This window comes from Numida meleagris, chromosome 18, assembly GCF_002078875.1.
Source record: "Numida meleagris isolate 19003 breed g44 Domestic line chromosome 18, NumMel1.0, whole genome shotgun sequence".
In the NCBI taxonomy this organism is placed as follows: domain Eukaryota; kingdom Metazoa; phylum Chordata; class Aves; order Galliformes; family Numididae; genus Numida; species Numida meleagris.
In genome coordinates, this window is record NC_034426.1 from 7,213,501 (window position 1) to 7,228,243 (window position 14,743).

The following is a 14,743-nucleotide window of genomic DNA, read 5'->3' on the forward strand; positions in this document are numbered from 1 at the left end:
ATATTATGAACTAAGCTAAGGACAACTATGCGATGGCTCTCTTATAGCCACCTCCCAACTTCTTTCAACATTCCAATTTTCCATCTCTCAGCTTCAGTTTGTCAGATCTTCCTGTTTCATATCAACACTGAACTTTTACAGAGGTAACAGCCAACGTGCAGCAGTTTCAGCCTAGAACCATCTGTGGCTCTTACATGTCTTTTCCTTTGGAGTCCTCCTGCAGCTCCCTTGATATCATTTCTTGTGCTGCTTCAACACTGGAATAAGAGAAGAGAAGGTCATTGTCATTGATCTTCTCAGAAAAATTATGAAAATAAATGTATTTTGTTTCTTCTCTCGAGAAGTTTAAAGGATGACCTTCACTCTGAGCTAGACTGCAGTTCAAACAAACTTTTCACTTAAAACCTTAGAACTCAGAGAGAGAGAGCACTAGGAGAAAAATATTATTTTAGGCACATTGTATCCAGTAAAGAGCAAAAAAATCTACATGGCATGTATGCTTTCAAAACAGACTGAACGTTAAATATGCATCTGCAAATATACATCACTACGTTGCTTTATCTTCATTCCATTAGTCAACATTGTAAACTGCTCTCTCAAACTGTAACAATCCTATTCAAGGTCAAAGAGGCATCAGTCTGATGGTCAGAGAGCAAGAGGTCTCTGTGTCCTGACGGCCAAAGCTCAGTTCCTAAGTGACAGAGCAACTGGGAACATTTTTTACCTTTAGGCCAATGATTTATATTCTTGCTGCCTACCTTCACCTTTGACACTGGTAACCCACTTCCTCCAGCGGAGGAGAGAGTACAAACACTGACAGTAAAAGCAGTTTCACTCCCACACTCTTGAGGAACTGAGCAGCTGCTAACTGGGGGAGCACAAAGCAAGCTGAGTATCAAGGAGGCTACAGGCTTTTAAGAAGCCTGAAAACCACTGCTGAAAGACCTTCAGGGAGAGGACTGCTTCTTTCTAAAGGACAGTACTCCCTGCAGCATGGAGTGGTGATTCTGGTGGACATCTCTGCATATTACTGGAACACAAAATTTGCAAAAATACTGGACAGAAAAACCTCATGCTTGACAAGTGAGACTGCCAGTCCCTAAGCACAGGCTAATGTTGCCTGCAGGCAAAATGCAGTGAGCATACTTGCATCAGACTCTTCCCAGAGAAGGGGGAAAGGCACAATCTTCATGCCTCTCAAGCTCTGAAACCACAGCAGAACAAAATTAAAACAGATGACAGAAGCCATAATGTGAATTATCTTTGCTCTGTTTAAAACTGATACACTGTATCAGCGTAAAAGAAATTGTTGTATACATTATTTACTTTTCCTATTCTACTCCTTCATTAAGGAAATAAAAGAAACACACTGAAGATGGTAAAAAAAAAAACACAAAACCCCATGAGACTTGGGGAAGCCCTTTTATTATTTTTTGGCAACGAACTCCGCTGTGTAGATGATCATTAAAAAACACCACTGGCACCGTATTTGAATATTAGATATTTAAGCAGATTTAGTAAAGAGAGCATATTTTATAACCCAATTTCTGCTTGAAGAAACACTGAAAGTAAGTCTATCTACCTGGCTACAGGCATATGGCTAAGCTGAATCACTCCTCGTGTGTTACTGCCAGAGTTCTGTGCTGCTGTGCCGCAGAATAATATTTTTCCTCCTGAATACAAATAACAAATGTTCCCTGTTATTGGGTTTTGCAAGTACAAAGGAAAATGACACAACTCATTGAACAGGAAATTGCAACTTTATTAAATTTTTTAGCTCTTGTGACCTTTGTTGTTGTCAAGAGACAAATGTGTTTTAAAGATGCATTTTCATAAACATACCACAGCTGCCAGACAGTCAACCACTAAAGCACTGGGGAATATCACAACATTTACACATTTGAGCTAAGGCAAGCAGCAGACTAGAGAAACAATGCTGATCCTTACACTACTCTACACACAGAATGTCAGCTCTTAAAGCTTTTACGCTCAAGGTACTTTTAACAGTGTGTAAATACAACCCTAATTCACTTCCCAGCACCACAGCAAGTTGCATGAAAACATTAAACTTAGCCTTAAGGTATAAAACAGAGAGTAGGATTTGCTTGCTTGCTTCATCAAACAGCAAGAACATAATCATTGCATTAAGTGACATTTCAGTGACTGCAATGTCCAAATTTCATCTTCCAAAATCCCCAGTGTTCTAAGCTCTCACTGTAACAAACAGAAGACACCAAGTGACTCTAAAGAACGGAGCTTCAGCCTTCTAGCAGGAATACTGCTAACAAAACGTGAGCGCAACAAGATTTGGTCTCCCTGACTTCAGAAGAAGGAGCAAATTTACCTGATACCTGAATACCTGATCCTCCATCTTCAGGCACCGGTTTCTGTGAAAACAAACACACACACACACACGACTGTCTTATAATTTGCCTCCAAGATTTGATGTCTAGAGCAGGGAGAAAAAAGGAAGCAAATGCAATTTCTCACTGGTAAGCTGAGAAAAGTAGGACAATTCACACAGGATGATGTTCGCAAGAAGCAGAATGGAGAGACAGCTTTTCAAGAGCTCACCAGCAAACAGCAAGGATTGGAATTACTAGTCTGTTGAAGTTTCAAAGTTTCAAGAATTGAATGAAGATTGTTTTAAGACTCTTGAATGCTATGGTCGATAGAGGTGGGGAGGAAAGGTTGAGATTATCAGCAGCCTCAAACTTCTCAACCAACAGAGTAATTTTAGGGCTCCACAGATTATTTAATTTCCTAGTAAATATATTAAGTAAACATATCTCTCTTGTTTTGAGAGTTTGGGTGTTTGCTTTTTTTTGCTTGTTTCTAAAGGACCAGGGTCAGGATATTCTTACTTTTAGATGCATTTCAATTTGCAGATATTCCTTCAGAAGATGACAAAAAAACTCTCACATTTTCTACAGCTCTTCTTCAAATTAAATTGGAGCATAATAAAAATCACATGCAATTCAACTTACATCCAGTGTTTGTGACACAGACTTAATTCCTGTCGTGTCTGTGTCTTTTACCTCTAGATCTGAGCTTCCCTGAACAGCAGGAGGAAGAAAACAATCAGGATCTGGAGTCATGAATTCTTCAGACACATTGGGAAATGAATTAAAGGAACAAGGTAATTCTCTTGAATGCCCCTGTGAAAGACACTGGCGTTTAAGATGCTGTCTCCACTCTCTACTGAATATACATTTTAGTCAATAATGTTAAACTGCATCAAACAGCAATGAGACATAACTTGATCGTTCCGCGTTTCAACCTAGCTCCTACTCTTTATGTTACTCTGACAGTTCATAGAAGAGGAAGGAAAAGAAGAAGTCGAGACAACTGCTATTCAGATCACAACTGGAAAGATGGCTGTCTCAGTAGTTCGGAGAGTAACATGAATAGACCTAAACTGTTTTACAGGTAACTAGCAGCAACTAGATTTCTTGGAATATTATACATACTCTAGAGACAGTCTCAATTTGCTGAAAAGTGACTGAGTTCTTCGGAATGGATACTCCAGATTCTGTCTGCTCATCTTGTGATGGTGACCGGCAACTTCCCCCTAGAATGTCAGAACAGAATATGATTATTAAGGCAAAAATAACAGGAAATGAGTGGCCTGAACACTGATCAAATAAAACTACACCGTCTCAAAAAACAAAGAAGTTAAAGGACATTATTAACCAAAACAGGCGAACTTTCCTTATTCTTTTCTCCATAACTATTACAAAAGCACCGCCCACTACTTCAGCTGGTAAGGTAGAAAACTGGTAGCAATCCACTAGGTAGAAATAAGAGTGAGAGCATATTCATGGATTTGAAAGCTTTAGCTCTCCCATGCTGGTACATGGTAATCAATGATCATGAGTGGTCTCCAAGCTCACTGGACATTTCATCCATCTATTAATGTGTCATACAGGTTAGCCTACATTCACTGGTGACTGAGCCACTGGCTTGCTTTTGGTGAAGAACTCTGGAAGAGAAGATGGCCAATTACTGTAACAAAAGTCACAGAAGCTGAAATCTGGTGGAAGACAGAGACAAAAAAAATGAAAATGTCTTTTCATCAGCCTTACCTCCAGAACTTCTGAATACGGACTCCAGATCACTCTCCTCAGATTCAGATCCATCCTCACAGCCCACATCCCAAGGCTCAACATTGTCACCTGTATGCCATCTATACCCTTGCTGGTCTCGACTTTTTTGGGCTCTACTAGTGACATGTTGAAATGCTTCCTTTATACTCTCCACTTCACTATCAGATGTGCAATCACTGGGCAGACAAGGAGTGATCAGTTCTAGCTGTCCTGAGGCCACTTTTCTGGCCATTTGCCTTACTTCAGCTACACAAAAAGAACAAAATTACCAGTTCACACAACACGATCTGGACCCTGAAACCTTTCCCCATATTTCTTTGTGTCTGCATACTACAAAATGCTGAAGTTACAGCCTATGCATTCCTTTATAGTGAAAAGAGCTGGACGTTTCCTTCTATTTAAGTTTACAATCTGCATAAATCAATACAGATACGCCTTTACATGAACAATTTCTGTTAGTTTCCATTCTCTATTACTCATTCTGTACTGCCATCCACTGGTTGTTGCTACGCTACTCATTCTAAACTCCCATGTTCTCCTACCCTTACATCCTTCTAAAAAGAGACAGATACTCTTTAAGCTTTACAGTCAAACTGCCTTAGTGTGGTTGTGACGACTCTGTATCTTGAATGTGAAAGACACAGAATTCAATTCATTTGTTTTTTCTCCAGAAATAGCCTAACAGAGCCATAGCAATCAAGGCTGACAGACCTTTCTTAGGTGACAAAATGTGTTAAGCTTTAATGCAGGAGAGTGCATTAGAACTTGCTACCATTAATGCTGAGTTAACGCTGATTTACTTACTTCTCCATTCTGGTTGCCTCATCCTTCTCTCCTCATTTATTTTAGTGCTGCAGATTTCAGATGCTGGTTTTGGATTGCACCTGTGATAAATCATTATGAGACATGACAAACCATTAATGAACAAGTACACTGATGAGCTTAGAGGTCTCTTCCAACCTAAATGATTCTGTGATTCTATATTCTGTTAAGTATTCCCAGTCAGTAAAACACCAGCAGTTATTTTATTGTTAATTAAAAGGCAGAGAACACATATCCTCTAAGAACCCAATAAAACTAGCATGCTGAGCTTTGAAAACACAGACAGGAATTTAGGCATAAGTTAACCAGAGAAGTGCTAAGTCAATATCTAGATTTCAAAGGCTGCCAACTGCTTTCAGGTAACATACCTATATAAACACCAATAGGCAACGACTGCTATGTAGATCTGCACCATTTAGGTCAGCAAAGCTATCAGTGAACAACTGAAGATAATCAGTAATTCAGAGCTGGAAAACAACACTACTACTACCACCAACTTCATTTCAATCTAGTGTGCATGCACTTCTCCATTTAACCACACCAGAATCTAGCACAACTGTGCTCAAACCAAGTATGTCCTTTACTAATGGGTCTTGCTGATCCAATTAGGTCACTGATCAACTTGGAAACTGGAACAGTTTCTGTAACTGATTTGACATAAACACTGAAGGTGTTGCCCATCCCCATCTTCTCAACTCATACATTAATTTGAACAAGTTTTGTCCTGCACTCTTAATACACATTTTCCACCCATACCTTGAAATAAGGAGAGTGTAGGGACATTACAAAGCACAGCCCACACAGTAACATCTGCTCTGTTACCACTGGGTTTATGAAGACTGTTCTGCTCTCACAGCCCCTAACGTAGAGCCTAGTCCTACACCTATGAAAACCAAAGTGTTTCTCCTGAGAACTGAACGAGGCTGTGCAGAGAGAACAACCCCTACTAATAACTTCATTATTAGATTGCTCTCCTTAAGCACTGTCACACTTTCAGAACACTGACCTCCACCAGCAAAGCATTTGCAACTTGTCTGAACACCACTTACAGAAGTAAGTACCCAGTTGCAGTAGTTACCTTGTCAGCTGCAGAGCTGACGAGTCACAGAAGAGTGCTAATTGGACAGATGGCTTTTGGCTTACTGGGGAAAAAAAATTCAATGCCATCTTCAATTCTGGATGTATGTACTTTTTACAGTGGCTGCAGCAAGATGAATCTGCTACAATTAATTTTTTGTGAATATGATCAAAACTCACCACCTCTCTTCTTCGCTTTCACTTGCTGCAGAACGTGAGTCACTCCCTCTCTGATGCTGCAAGTTGAACTTTTTTTTGCATCTAACAGATACATGTGGGAGTAAACGCTGAAATGAGTCCAACAAGCCATGATTCAGCACACAGGGCACTCCATTAACTACTAGCTGAGTTGCCTATGAGACATACTAAGAACAGGACGAGACAAACTTTATTCCCTATGTTTTTCTTTGCTGAAAGGATGGCAACTGCAGCCCTTAGCCTAGCAAAAACTCTTCTCTGGATTTATACCAGGTTTCACACATACGTAGGCAGACTGTCTCAACATCTGGTTCCCGTGGCAATGAATAGAGTTAAATGACCCAAGATCAGTCCCATTGCCAGACAACACAAATTTCTCTCTTTCTTTCTGTGCTAAGCGTGTCAACTGTTTGTTCCTAATAATGAAAACTATTTAGAAGTCTTTATGAAGTGACAGCTCACATCTCCTTAAATAAAAGCATACAAAAACAAACAACAACAGAAAACAAAGCCCCCACACTCTCCCTATTTTAGCACAAGATTTTATTCCCTCCTCAGCCACTGTCACACGTATATATTTTATCTCTTCCCTCTTCTTGGACACCAATCATAACTACATCCCTTTACCATAGACCTGCTAGAGAACAGCAAGGTGATAAATGCTCCACATTTTACCTCATGGTCTAGGTCCACTTGATCATCAAGGCTTTTCACCTCACTGAAGCTGAGATCATGCTGGTTGTTTTCATTTTTACTCTTACTCATTCGATGAAAGCACTTCTCATTCTGAATTGCCCACATTTCCTCTGTCACATTTGAAACAGACTGGAAACCATCTCCATGCAGAGCTCCTTGTGACTGGTGTGTCACCAGAGGTGGAATGTAGTCACTTGACGGTGGACCTATAGCCTTCCATAAGAAAGTGTTAACTCCAGAAAAAGGGTTACTGTTATTTTGGTAAATATCATCAGATCTGTTCCAGGGTCTGTCATGAAAAACTTGCTTAGAAAGCTGATTTGTCCAAATTCCCTGCAGAAGCTTCCTTTGCTTTTCAGCTGCCTCTAATTTGTCCAGTTTTTCCTCTGTTCTGCACAGGGAGTCTGCTGCCTGCTGCAACATGCTCTGAACAATCTTTAAATTAAGGACACATTTACTGATGTGCTGCTCATTTCGCGACAGACTACTCCTCCTTCTGCCAGCATCTCCTCTCACCCGTGCCAGCATGTACAGGTCAGAGGCCTCACTTTTCCCTTCCTCCTCTTCTGTAGTGTACTCTGTAAATGATTCTGAAATGCTGCCTTCCTCATAAACTGGCTTTTCCTCACAAACTGGCTTTTCCTCACAGTACATTCCAGGGGACACGAATAGGTCTCCGAGGACATCCTCATCTTTCTCCCTTTGCTGCCTCTTTTTATCCTTTAGCGTTTGACTTAATTCAGCTCCTTCCTCCAGGAAGTCATCATGAAAGTCTGGACAACTGGCAAAGGCTTCATTCATTTCAAAGCTACAGAGGCTGTCATCCACATCACTGACACTGCAGGTCATCTGGGTTTCAGAAGCTGCATCATGGCTGTTTTCCTGTGCAACTGGCTGCAGACTGGTGGGTGCCTCAAGGTCCACTAAAGCATTATTCTCTTTAGGAAAACTAGGGTACCCTGGGGCAGCAGAGCTGTCTGGAAAATTTGATGTTAGTGTTTAGCTATTCTTCCAGATGTCCATCAGACACAATACTTCTGTACTTTTAAGGAACCAACACCTTTTAGAGATTACATAAGCAGCACTTAACACCTCTGCTGAAAGCAGTGGGCCTGAATTTTGATTATTAACCAGATATACAGTCTTGAGTTTATATTAATAATTAGGGAGTTAGCTAGAATCCAAGTCTAAATGTTTTCTTTTTTCAAACTACGTCATAAAATCTCCAGATGCTCACATTTTAATTATTTACATCAGATCTTTATGGACTGGGGAACATACTAAATGAAGGACACATGACACCTTGCTAAAAGAAACTTACCAGCCTCTGTTATCTCTTTTTCGTTCAATTCCACTGTTCTCTTCCGGTAGCTAAAAGTTGATGACAAACAGATGTTTATATCTGCAAAAACAGCAGGCCTCTGTGCTTTTGACATTTCATCAGCATGACAACTCTGAGACTTAGTCAAGTCCTGTAACACAAGAAATACTATAAAAGACTTCTACATTTGAAAGTCTAGTGCCTCTACCTTCTATTTTAAAGTGGTTTGTCTCCAACCTCAGAGAAGGATGCTCAGTGTTCAGGTTTCACACAAAAAAACCCTCCCACCTAGATTTAAGCAGAATGACTTGAATCTGAATGGACAAATCTGCCATTCAAAAACCACAAAAAGGCTGCAATTCTGTAAGTTACCTTTAAATCATTTTTCAGTATGTACTGAATATCCTGAAGGTTCATGGAGCGGTTCTTCTGTTTAGGTTCTAGCCCTGACTTTACAATGTCATAATAGGGTACAGGAAGTCTGACATCTGCTTCTAATTGCTGTCCTGAAATTACGAGCTGTTTAATTACCGAGTCTTCAACCCCTTTCCAGGGAAGGGTCTCTGCAATACAAAAATAGAGACTTCAAATCACAAGCTCTATCTTAATGCTAATGGAGAGAGGGAGAAAAAAATCGGAGACAAATTATTATTGTCTGCATGTTCTGTAATTTATAATTAAAATTATAAAAATATATAATTATAATTTGTAAAATTACTAAATTTCACTATAATAAGAACAGCACTCAATCCAATCTAGCATCTCCTCTCTATCTTAGGCAACAGCAGACACACATAGGGAGCTGTGCAGAGGACAGTAACCCATGTTCTGTATTGTTCATTCCCAAGCAGCTAATCTTCTAGGTTAAATTTTCAGGATAATTGCTTATTATACTTGACTGTCGAAATAGTCAAAGTCAACACATAAGAGAAGTTTTTCTACACATTTTCTTAATGATGAAAAGGAGAAAAAGCTATACAGGCTCATCTTACATATTGCAAATAATTAGCTGAATGCTTTGCTGTCCTTGCACGAAGAAGATAAACAGCAGCAAAACACCATACACAAGATTTTGTCTCTGTCATACCTCCCATTAATCTTATTCTTTAGTTAAGCATTTCAAGCTTTTCAATACACTTTACACGTCTCCAAGAGTCCTTGCCATTGTCACCGCCATTTGCTTTTTGCTGGCAGGGTCCCTCCCCCAGGTTAGCTCTGTACATGCAATAACTGCCAGGTCTTATGCAGCTACACAGGGAAAATAAACAATCTGCTCTGAAAACATTCAGTGAGCTACCCTAGTGACAAAAGCCTAAGCCTACACACAGACCTGTCAAGGCCTCTTGCATTACTGTGCAGAAACTATAAATATCCGATTTCACCGTGACATTCTTTTCAAGGATGACTTCAGGAGAGCACCACTTATACAGCTGGGCTGGGACAGCAATACGTGTCAGATCACTGTGTTCTCCACCATCCTTGCTACACAAAAGGAGGAAAAAAAAGTTAAGTAGTAGTTTTCTGCATGTTCCCATTGGAAAAAATCTTGTTTATTGCCGATTTTACTGTGAGTCTAACCAATCTTTTACTTCCTTTCTAATCAGACTGCACTATGGAAAAGAACAACAAAATGTATGCAAGTATGAAGTAGCTTACCTAGATAAAATGTATGGTGTCCATCATAAAAATTTAGAGTGTTTCCCTCCTGTAACTCTGTTGCCTGACTCAGAGGCAGAGGACTATCTAGTCATCAGGATGGACATCTACTAAATCACTTCAGCAGAATTTAGCATTAAATTTGTCTTTACTTGTGTTTCCATAGTAAGGCAATTCGTTACCTCTCTATCATGTATTCCATGTTGCATAGCTTTGCTTCACCAGAAGAAACAATCTGAATAGCATAGGAGGTAATTGTCCGGTGGATAAATCCACGGGAGTGCAGAAAACGTAAAGCATCATTAATTTGAAGAAGTACATGCAGAATTGTCTCCATGCGCAGCACTGGGAATTCAGTACGCTGAAAAAACCCACAGAATTACTGACTTCATACTGCAGGTCCTCAAAGCCTGATGTAGAGAGAAACCACTATTGCACATAAGGAGGCAAAGAAAGCAAAAATGAAACATAGTGTAGGAAAAAATTACACAAACTGCACCTGCTGAACAATGTACATGTTCTGGGTACCAAACTCTATTAATACATTAAAGATAAGACATTGACTATACCAGAATTCACCCTGTAGCACAATCAGCTCTTAGACTGTCCTGCCTTTAGCTGCAGCCCCTACAGCACCTTAGCTGTTTGTATTTGAACACTCAAATAAGCACTATTTAAAAAGCAAGTATTCCAATTACCCTTTCATGAAGGACGCTGTACAAAGACCCAAAGTTCACCCTCTCATACACTAAACGGGTTTTCTCCAAATCGCTGGACAGACAAACAGACATCAACTGCAGCAAATGTGGATGACGGAGTTTACTGCAAAGGGAAAGGGAAAAAGCTGAAGTGAATTTGAGATCAAAAGACAGAGTCCTGCCCTTCTAGGTCTTTTTAACAATTCTATGTGAATACTTCCAACTCAGCATCTAAACAGACAAACTGTTGCTACTAGGAGAATCTATAAGCAAGCTATCTATGAAGCAGGCAGTGAAGCATTTATGTGAGAATATCACCTGCTTCTGTATTATACATGGGGGAGAAAACAGCAGGAAGATAGAAGAAAAAGACTTGTATTTCTCATATGGAGAGAAACCATAACTGCAGCCTGACAGTCTTCTTGAGGTTAGTCACACTTTCTCCCATTCACAGAGCCCATCAGCACGGATAGCCACTGCACAACCATTCTTTCTTACCTACTGTGTTCCTGCTCTGCAATGAGGAGATCAGCTAAGCGCAGCTTACTACAGTTCTGATGGGGCTCAAAGCTGAGTTCCTTCACTGTCACTCTGCTGCTTCCCCACATCAAGCTACGAGGAGAAGAGTATCTGCAACATGCTCTTTACAGAATTTTTTTTTCAAGTTAAAGTATCGCTTACAAAGACCATGGTGATTCCAGAAATGCTCCGGTCCCAGACTCCTGCTGTCAGGAACAATGCCCTTATTTTGATCATCCAGGCAATAGCACACAGTAATAGCAATGAAACACTGGTATCAGTGAATAACCACCTATGTGTTGGAAGGGACAAGAGCAACCTACAGATATCGAAAGAGTCTAAAGAGAACCAGAAGACTGCAAAATAAAAATAAAAAAGCTGCTGATGGAAAGTAGCGGAAGAGCATAGAACACACAATGAAAACAATCCAAACAAAGCACATGTATGACAATTTGCTACTTTATGGTAACAGATGCACACTAAGAGGGGCTGAAGTCCCTTTGATGCCACTCACTTTGTCATGATCATGAATGGTCCAACATGGTAAGAAAACATTGGTTCATCATCTGCCTGAACCACTTCTTTTTCCCCAATAATAGGGAGAGATGCCAAGTACCCAAGATGTCCGCTGCCTGCAAGATAGAACTGAAACAACACCAGCACATAAGGACAGAAGGAATGTGCAAGAGTTCCAAAGATCTGTATCACACCTGCCAAAACTCAGCAAAAACTTGGAAGCAATCACTGCAATGGGAACATTCACCAAAGCATCGCAGTAAAATCTTGAAGCGTGTAGTCAAAAGTTCAACTTGCTGGTGGAGTTGAAATAAGGAAAGCAAGAACAGTCACAGGAAAGGTTTTATTTTTTGCCCTAAATCAGCTTCCTCCAGGAAGGCCCATTTAATTAATAGAGGTCTGAATATCTGGGATTTCCACAGCTTTTTCCCCACTATTTCAGTAGGAAGAAGAATGCATTAAAAAATAAATAACAACATAGGCAGGGCATTCTTGGGAAGAACACGTAACTGAAAAAAATAAAGAACTGTACTAATACCATTAGCAAAACATTTCCATAGCATCTTACCTTCCCAAAGCCAAAGCTATAGATGTTCTTGGCTGCATTAACTCCACCTTTCAGAAATCTACCCAGAGGACTGTCAACGTTTCTAAGCATCAAAAACATAGAAACAACAGGAGTAACTAATATGCTGAGGCAAAGACAGGGCACAGAAACAACACAACAACAGCGGTGTATTTCAAACATCATGCCTGCCTGGTCCCACATAGCAAATGTAATGCAAAGGCAGAAATCCCAAATTATTGGGCAAGTAATTAAAACTTTAAAAAACAGACTGTGCTAATAGGTATTTGTTAAGGCAAGGTGGCTAGTAATGTACACGTACAGGCACCCTGCATCAGTTTTTCTTCACAAGTATGTCCTTTTCCTAACATCTGCCATAAAAGCTCATGAATGGTTGGAAACACACCTCTTGAAAATTTACAGCGACCTAAGAGGTCAAGAAATAACCCACTTCATATGACAGCCATTCAAAATCTACTAAAATACAGTATCTCATACCTCTGGTTTCATGAGTAAATATTAAAAGGTAAGTGCAACTATCAAGTTTCTATTTTGAACTCCTATAACAGAAATACAAAGCACAATAACTTCTAATATGAATTGGTTTTAAGTTTTATATTGCTTAAAAAAAAAACATTAATTTTAAGATTATATGGAGGTAAGAGTCCAAGAAAGTCAGTTTCTCAATGCATGAGAATGTATTCTTACCCTTGAACAAGGCCACCAAACCTGGATGGACTAGAAACCAGTGCTTTTGATGAGCAGATCTTCCTCAGAGGATCACAGGGAAAATTCTGAATGGCAGCCTGCATGTGGAATGTACAACGCTGTATGAATTCCAGCATCTGGAGGGGAAGGGAAAAGGTTATTTTAGAACTGTTACTCCATTTTGAGTTAATGAATCATGACCAACAAAAAAAGTATCTCATTACTTGCAATATCACAAGTAACTTACAAATGAATAGGCATTTCAGGAAACAGACAAGTAGAAATTTTTGAAGAAAATAAGTTACATGAAAATGTAATAAAATCAACTTCAAACACTATGCGACTAATGTTCAAGACAGTCACCCACTGAAAGTTGTACTGACTTCTTTTTAAGAGTAATATTATAATAATTGGAAAGAGAAATACTACAATATCAATTTTAAAACTGTACCACAATAATGAATAAGCCTTTGTACATTCTGCTACCATACTAGCAAGAATGACACGTTTACTGACCCTGAGCATGCACAGACTGACAAACACAGAGCACTTGAAAAGTGCTTCAGGGCTGCTGAAGCTGCTTGCCTCAGGGACTGAAAACAAGGGGCTGTCATTCTCCTCTCTTACAAGTACACATGACGGTCCTAACCAGTTATGGGCACAGACATGCCCACAGAGCCTCAGCAAAACCTGACTAAAATAATCTGAACCATTAGGACTTCAAAACGCCATTATGAAAGTTAAAAAAAAAGTTAAATAATTTTTCAAACATGTAACAGCCATCCATTTCTCTCTGAAATGCTGGAGTTTCTTCACTTTAAGATGTGAACATACACCTAGCACATACTCCATGTACATACACTTAAACAATCACCTACCTGAGCACTGCTTTCTTTTCCAGCTGACATAGCCCAGCACTGTGGATTTTTCCCACCTTCATCGTGCATTCTTAGATCACCTCCTTCATCCAGTAACTTGCTAAGAATCCACTGATTTCCTGAGAAAGCTGCTGCATGGACCGGAGTGCTTCCATCGTAACAGCGACTGGGGAGCATTAAAGTAGAAATGTTTCAGCCAACCCCTACCACACCCAAACAGCTGAGCCTGAGGAAAAAAAGCTGCATACCTACAATGTTTATGCATGCAAAGCAGCAATGTGTACCATTACATAAGGAAAATTAAGCACCTGCTTACCTTCGAGGAGCTTTGCATAACATAGACTAAGAACACTAGCAGATTAAATACTAGTTGCAATTAAATTGAAAGAAATATTCATGTACTTAACTGATTAGGGTCTGAGCCATAATCCAACAGCACATCCACTATGTTACCAAGGCCTAACAAGGCAGCAGTGAAAAGAGATGTCTGGCCCATGGAATTCACAGCATCAACAAAAGTACCTACAAGGAAATAAGAAATGACTGGAGAGTGTTTTTCTCCCTTACAGGAAAAAAAAAAAAAGAAAAAGAAAAAGAAAAGAGAAAGCAGTGGATTGTTGACAGTGAAGGTGACTGCCATGTTCCCCCTGAGACACTGGGAATAAGAAGTGTAATGACATAGAATAAAAAGAGTCAATAAAATGGTATAAACGATCTTCCTTGTAACTTCTGAATACACCATGCACTGCTGACGCAGTGCTTCTATATGAATGAAGTACAAATGTCATAAGCAAACAATTATCGCAGATTAGCATGATTAAGAGCAGAGCACTCCACTGATTAAAAAAAAAGGCAATTCTCCTAAGGTGGCCATTAATGGTTAGAGGAATGTTGTGACACCTTTAAAGAATTTTGGTAAAATAAAACAAAGATGTAACACTACAACAGCAAAACTCCCATTTTTACTCTCACAATCGGTATTT

At 39.7% G+C, this 14,743-nt stretch overlaps 1 protein-coding gene across 8 annotated transcripts in view; it reads right to left on the bottom strand.

Annotated features, from left to right (window-relative positions):
• The window catches only part of TEX14 (testis expressed 14, intercellular bridge forming factor), a 35,071-nt gene that overhangs the window by 16,010 nt on the left and 4,318 nt on the right, over positions 1-14,743 (bottom strand). For 3 of the 8 annotated variants that reach the window (XM_021416132.1, XM_021416133.1, XM_021416140.1), the window contains exons 3-22: positions 14,168-14,282; positions 13,761-13,926; positions 12,883-13,019; positions 12,178-12,259; positions 11,608-11,738; positions 11,073-11,186; positions 10,575-10,698; positions 10,059-10,237; positions 9,551-9,702; positions 8,593-8,783; positions 8,221-8,371; positions 6,879-7,876; positions 6,186-6,292; positions 4,911-4,990; positions 4,086-4,352; positions 3,471-3,571; positions 2,988-3,158; positions 2,345-2,387; positions 1,583-1,673; positions 195-257 (exon numbers count right to left, since the gene is read on the bottom strand). In XM_021416132.1, the coding sequence (XP_021271807.1) occupies positions 195-257; positions 1,583-1,673; positions 2,345-2,387; positions 2,988-3,158; positions 3,471-3,571; positions 4,086-4,352; positions 4,911-4,990; positions 6,186-6,292; positions 6,879-7,876; positions 8,221-8,371; positions 8,593-8,783; positions 9,551-9,702; positions 10,059-10,237; positions 10,575-10,698; positions 11,073-11,186; positions 11,608-11,738; positions 12,178-12,259; positions 12,883-13,019; positions 13,761-13,926; positions 14,168-14,282 (3,463 nt within the window). The remainder of the gene's footprint in view (positions 1-194; positions 258-1,582; positions 1,674-2,344; positions 2,388-2,987; positions 3,159-3,470; positions 3,572-4,085; positions 4,353-4,910; positions 4,991-6,185; positions 6,293-6,878; positions 7,877-8,220; positions 8,372-8,592; positions 8,784-9,550; positions 9,703-10,058; positions 10,238-10,574; positions 10,699-11,072; positions 11,187-11,607; positions 11,739-12,177; positions 12,260-12,882; positions 13,020-13,760; positions 13,927-14,167; positions 14,283-14,743) is intronic. The other 5 variants (XM_021416134.1, XM_021416135.1, XM_021416137.1 and 2 more) reach the window with 5 other exon arrangements.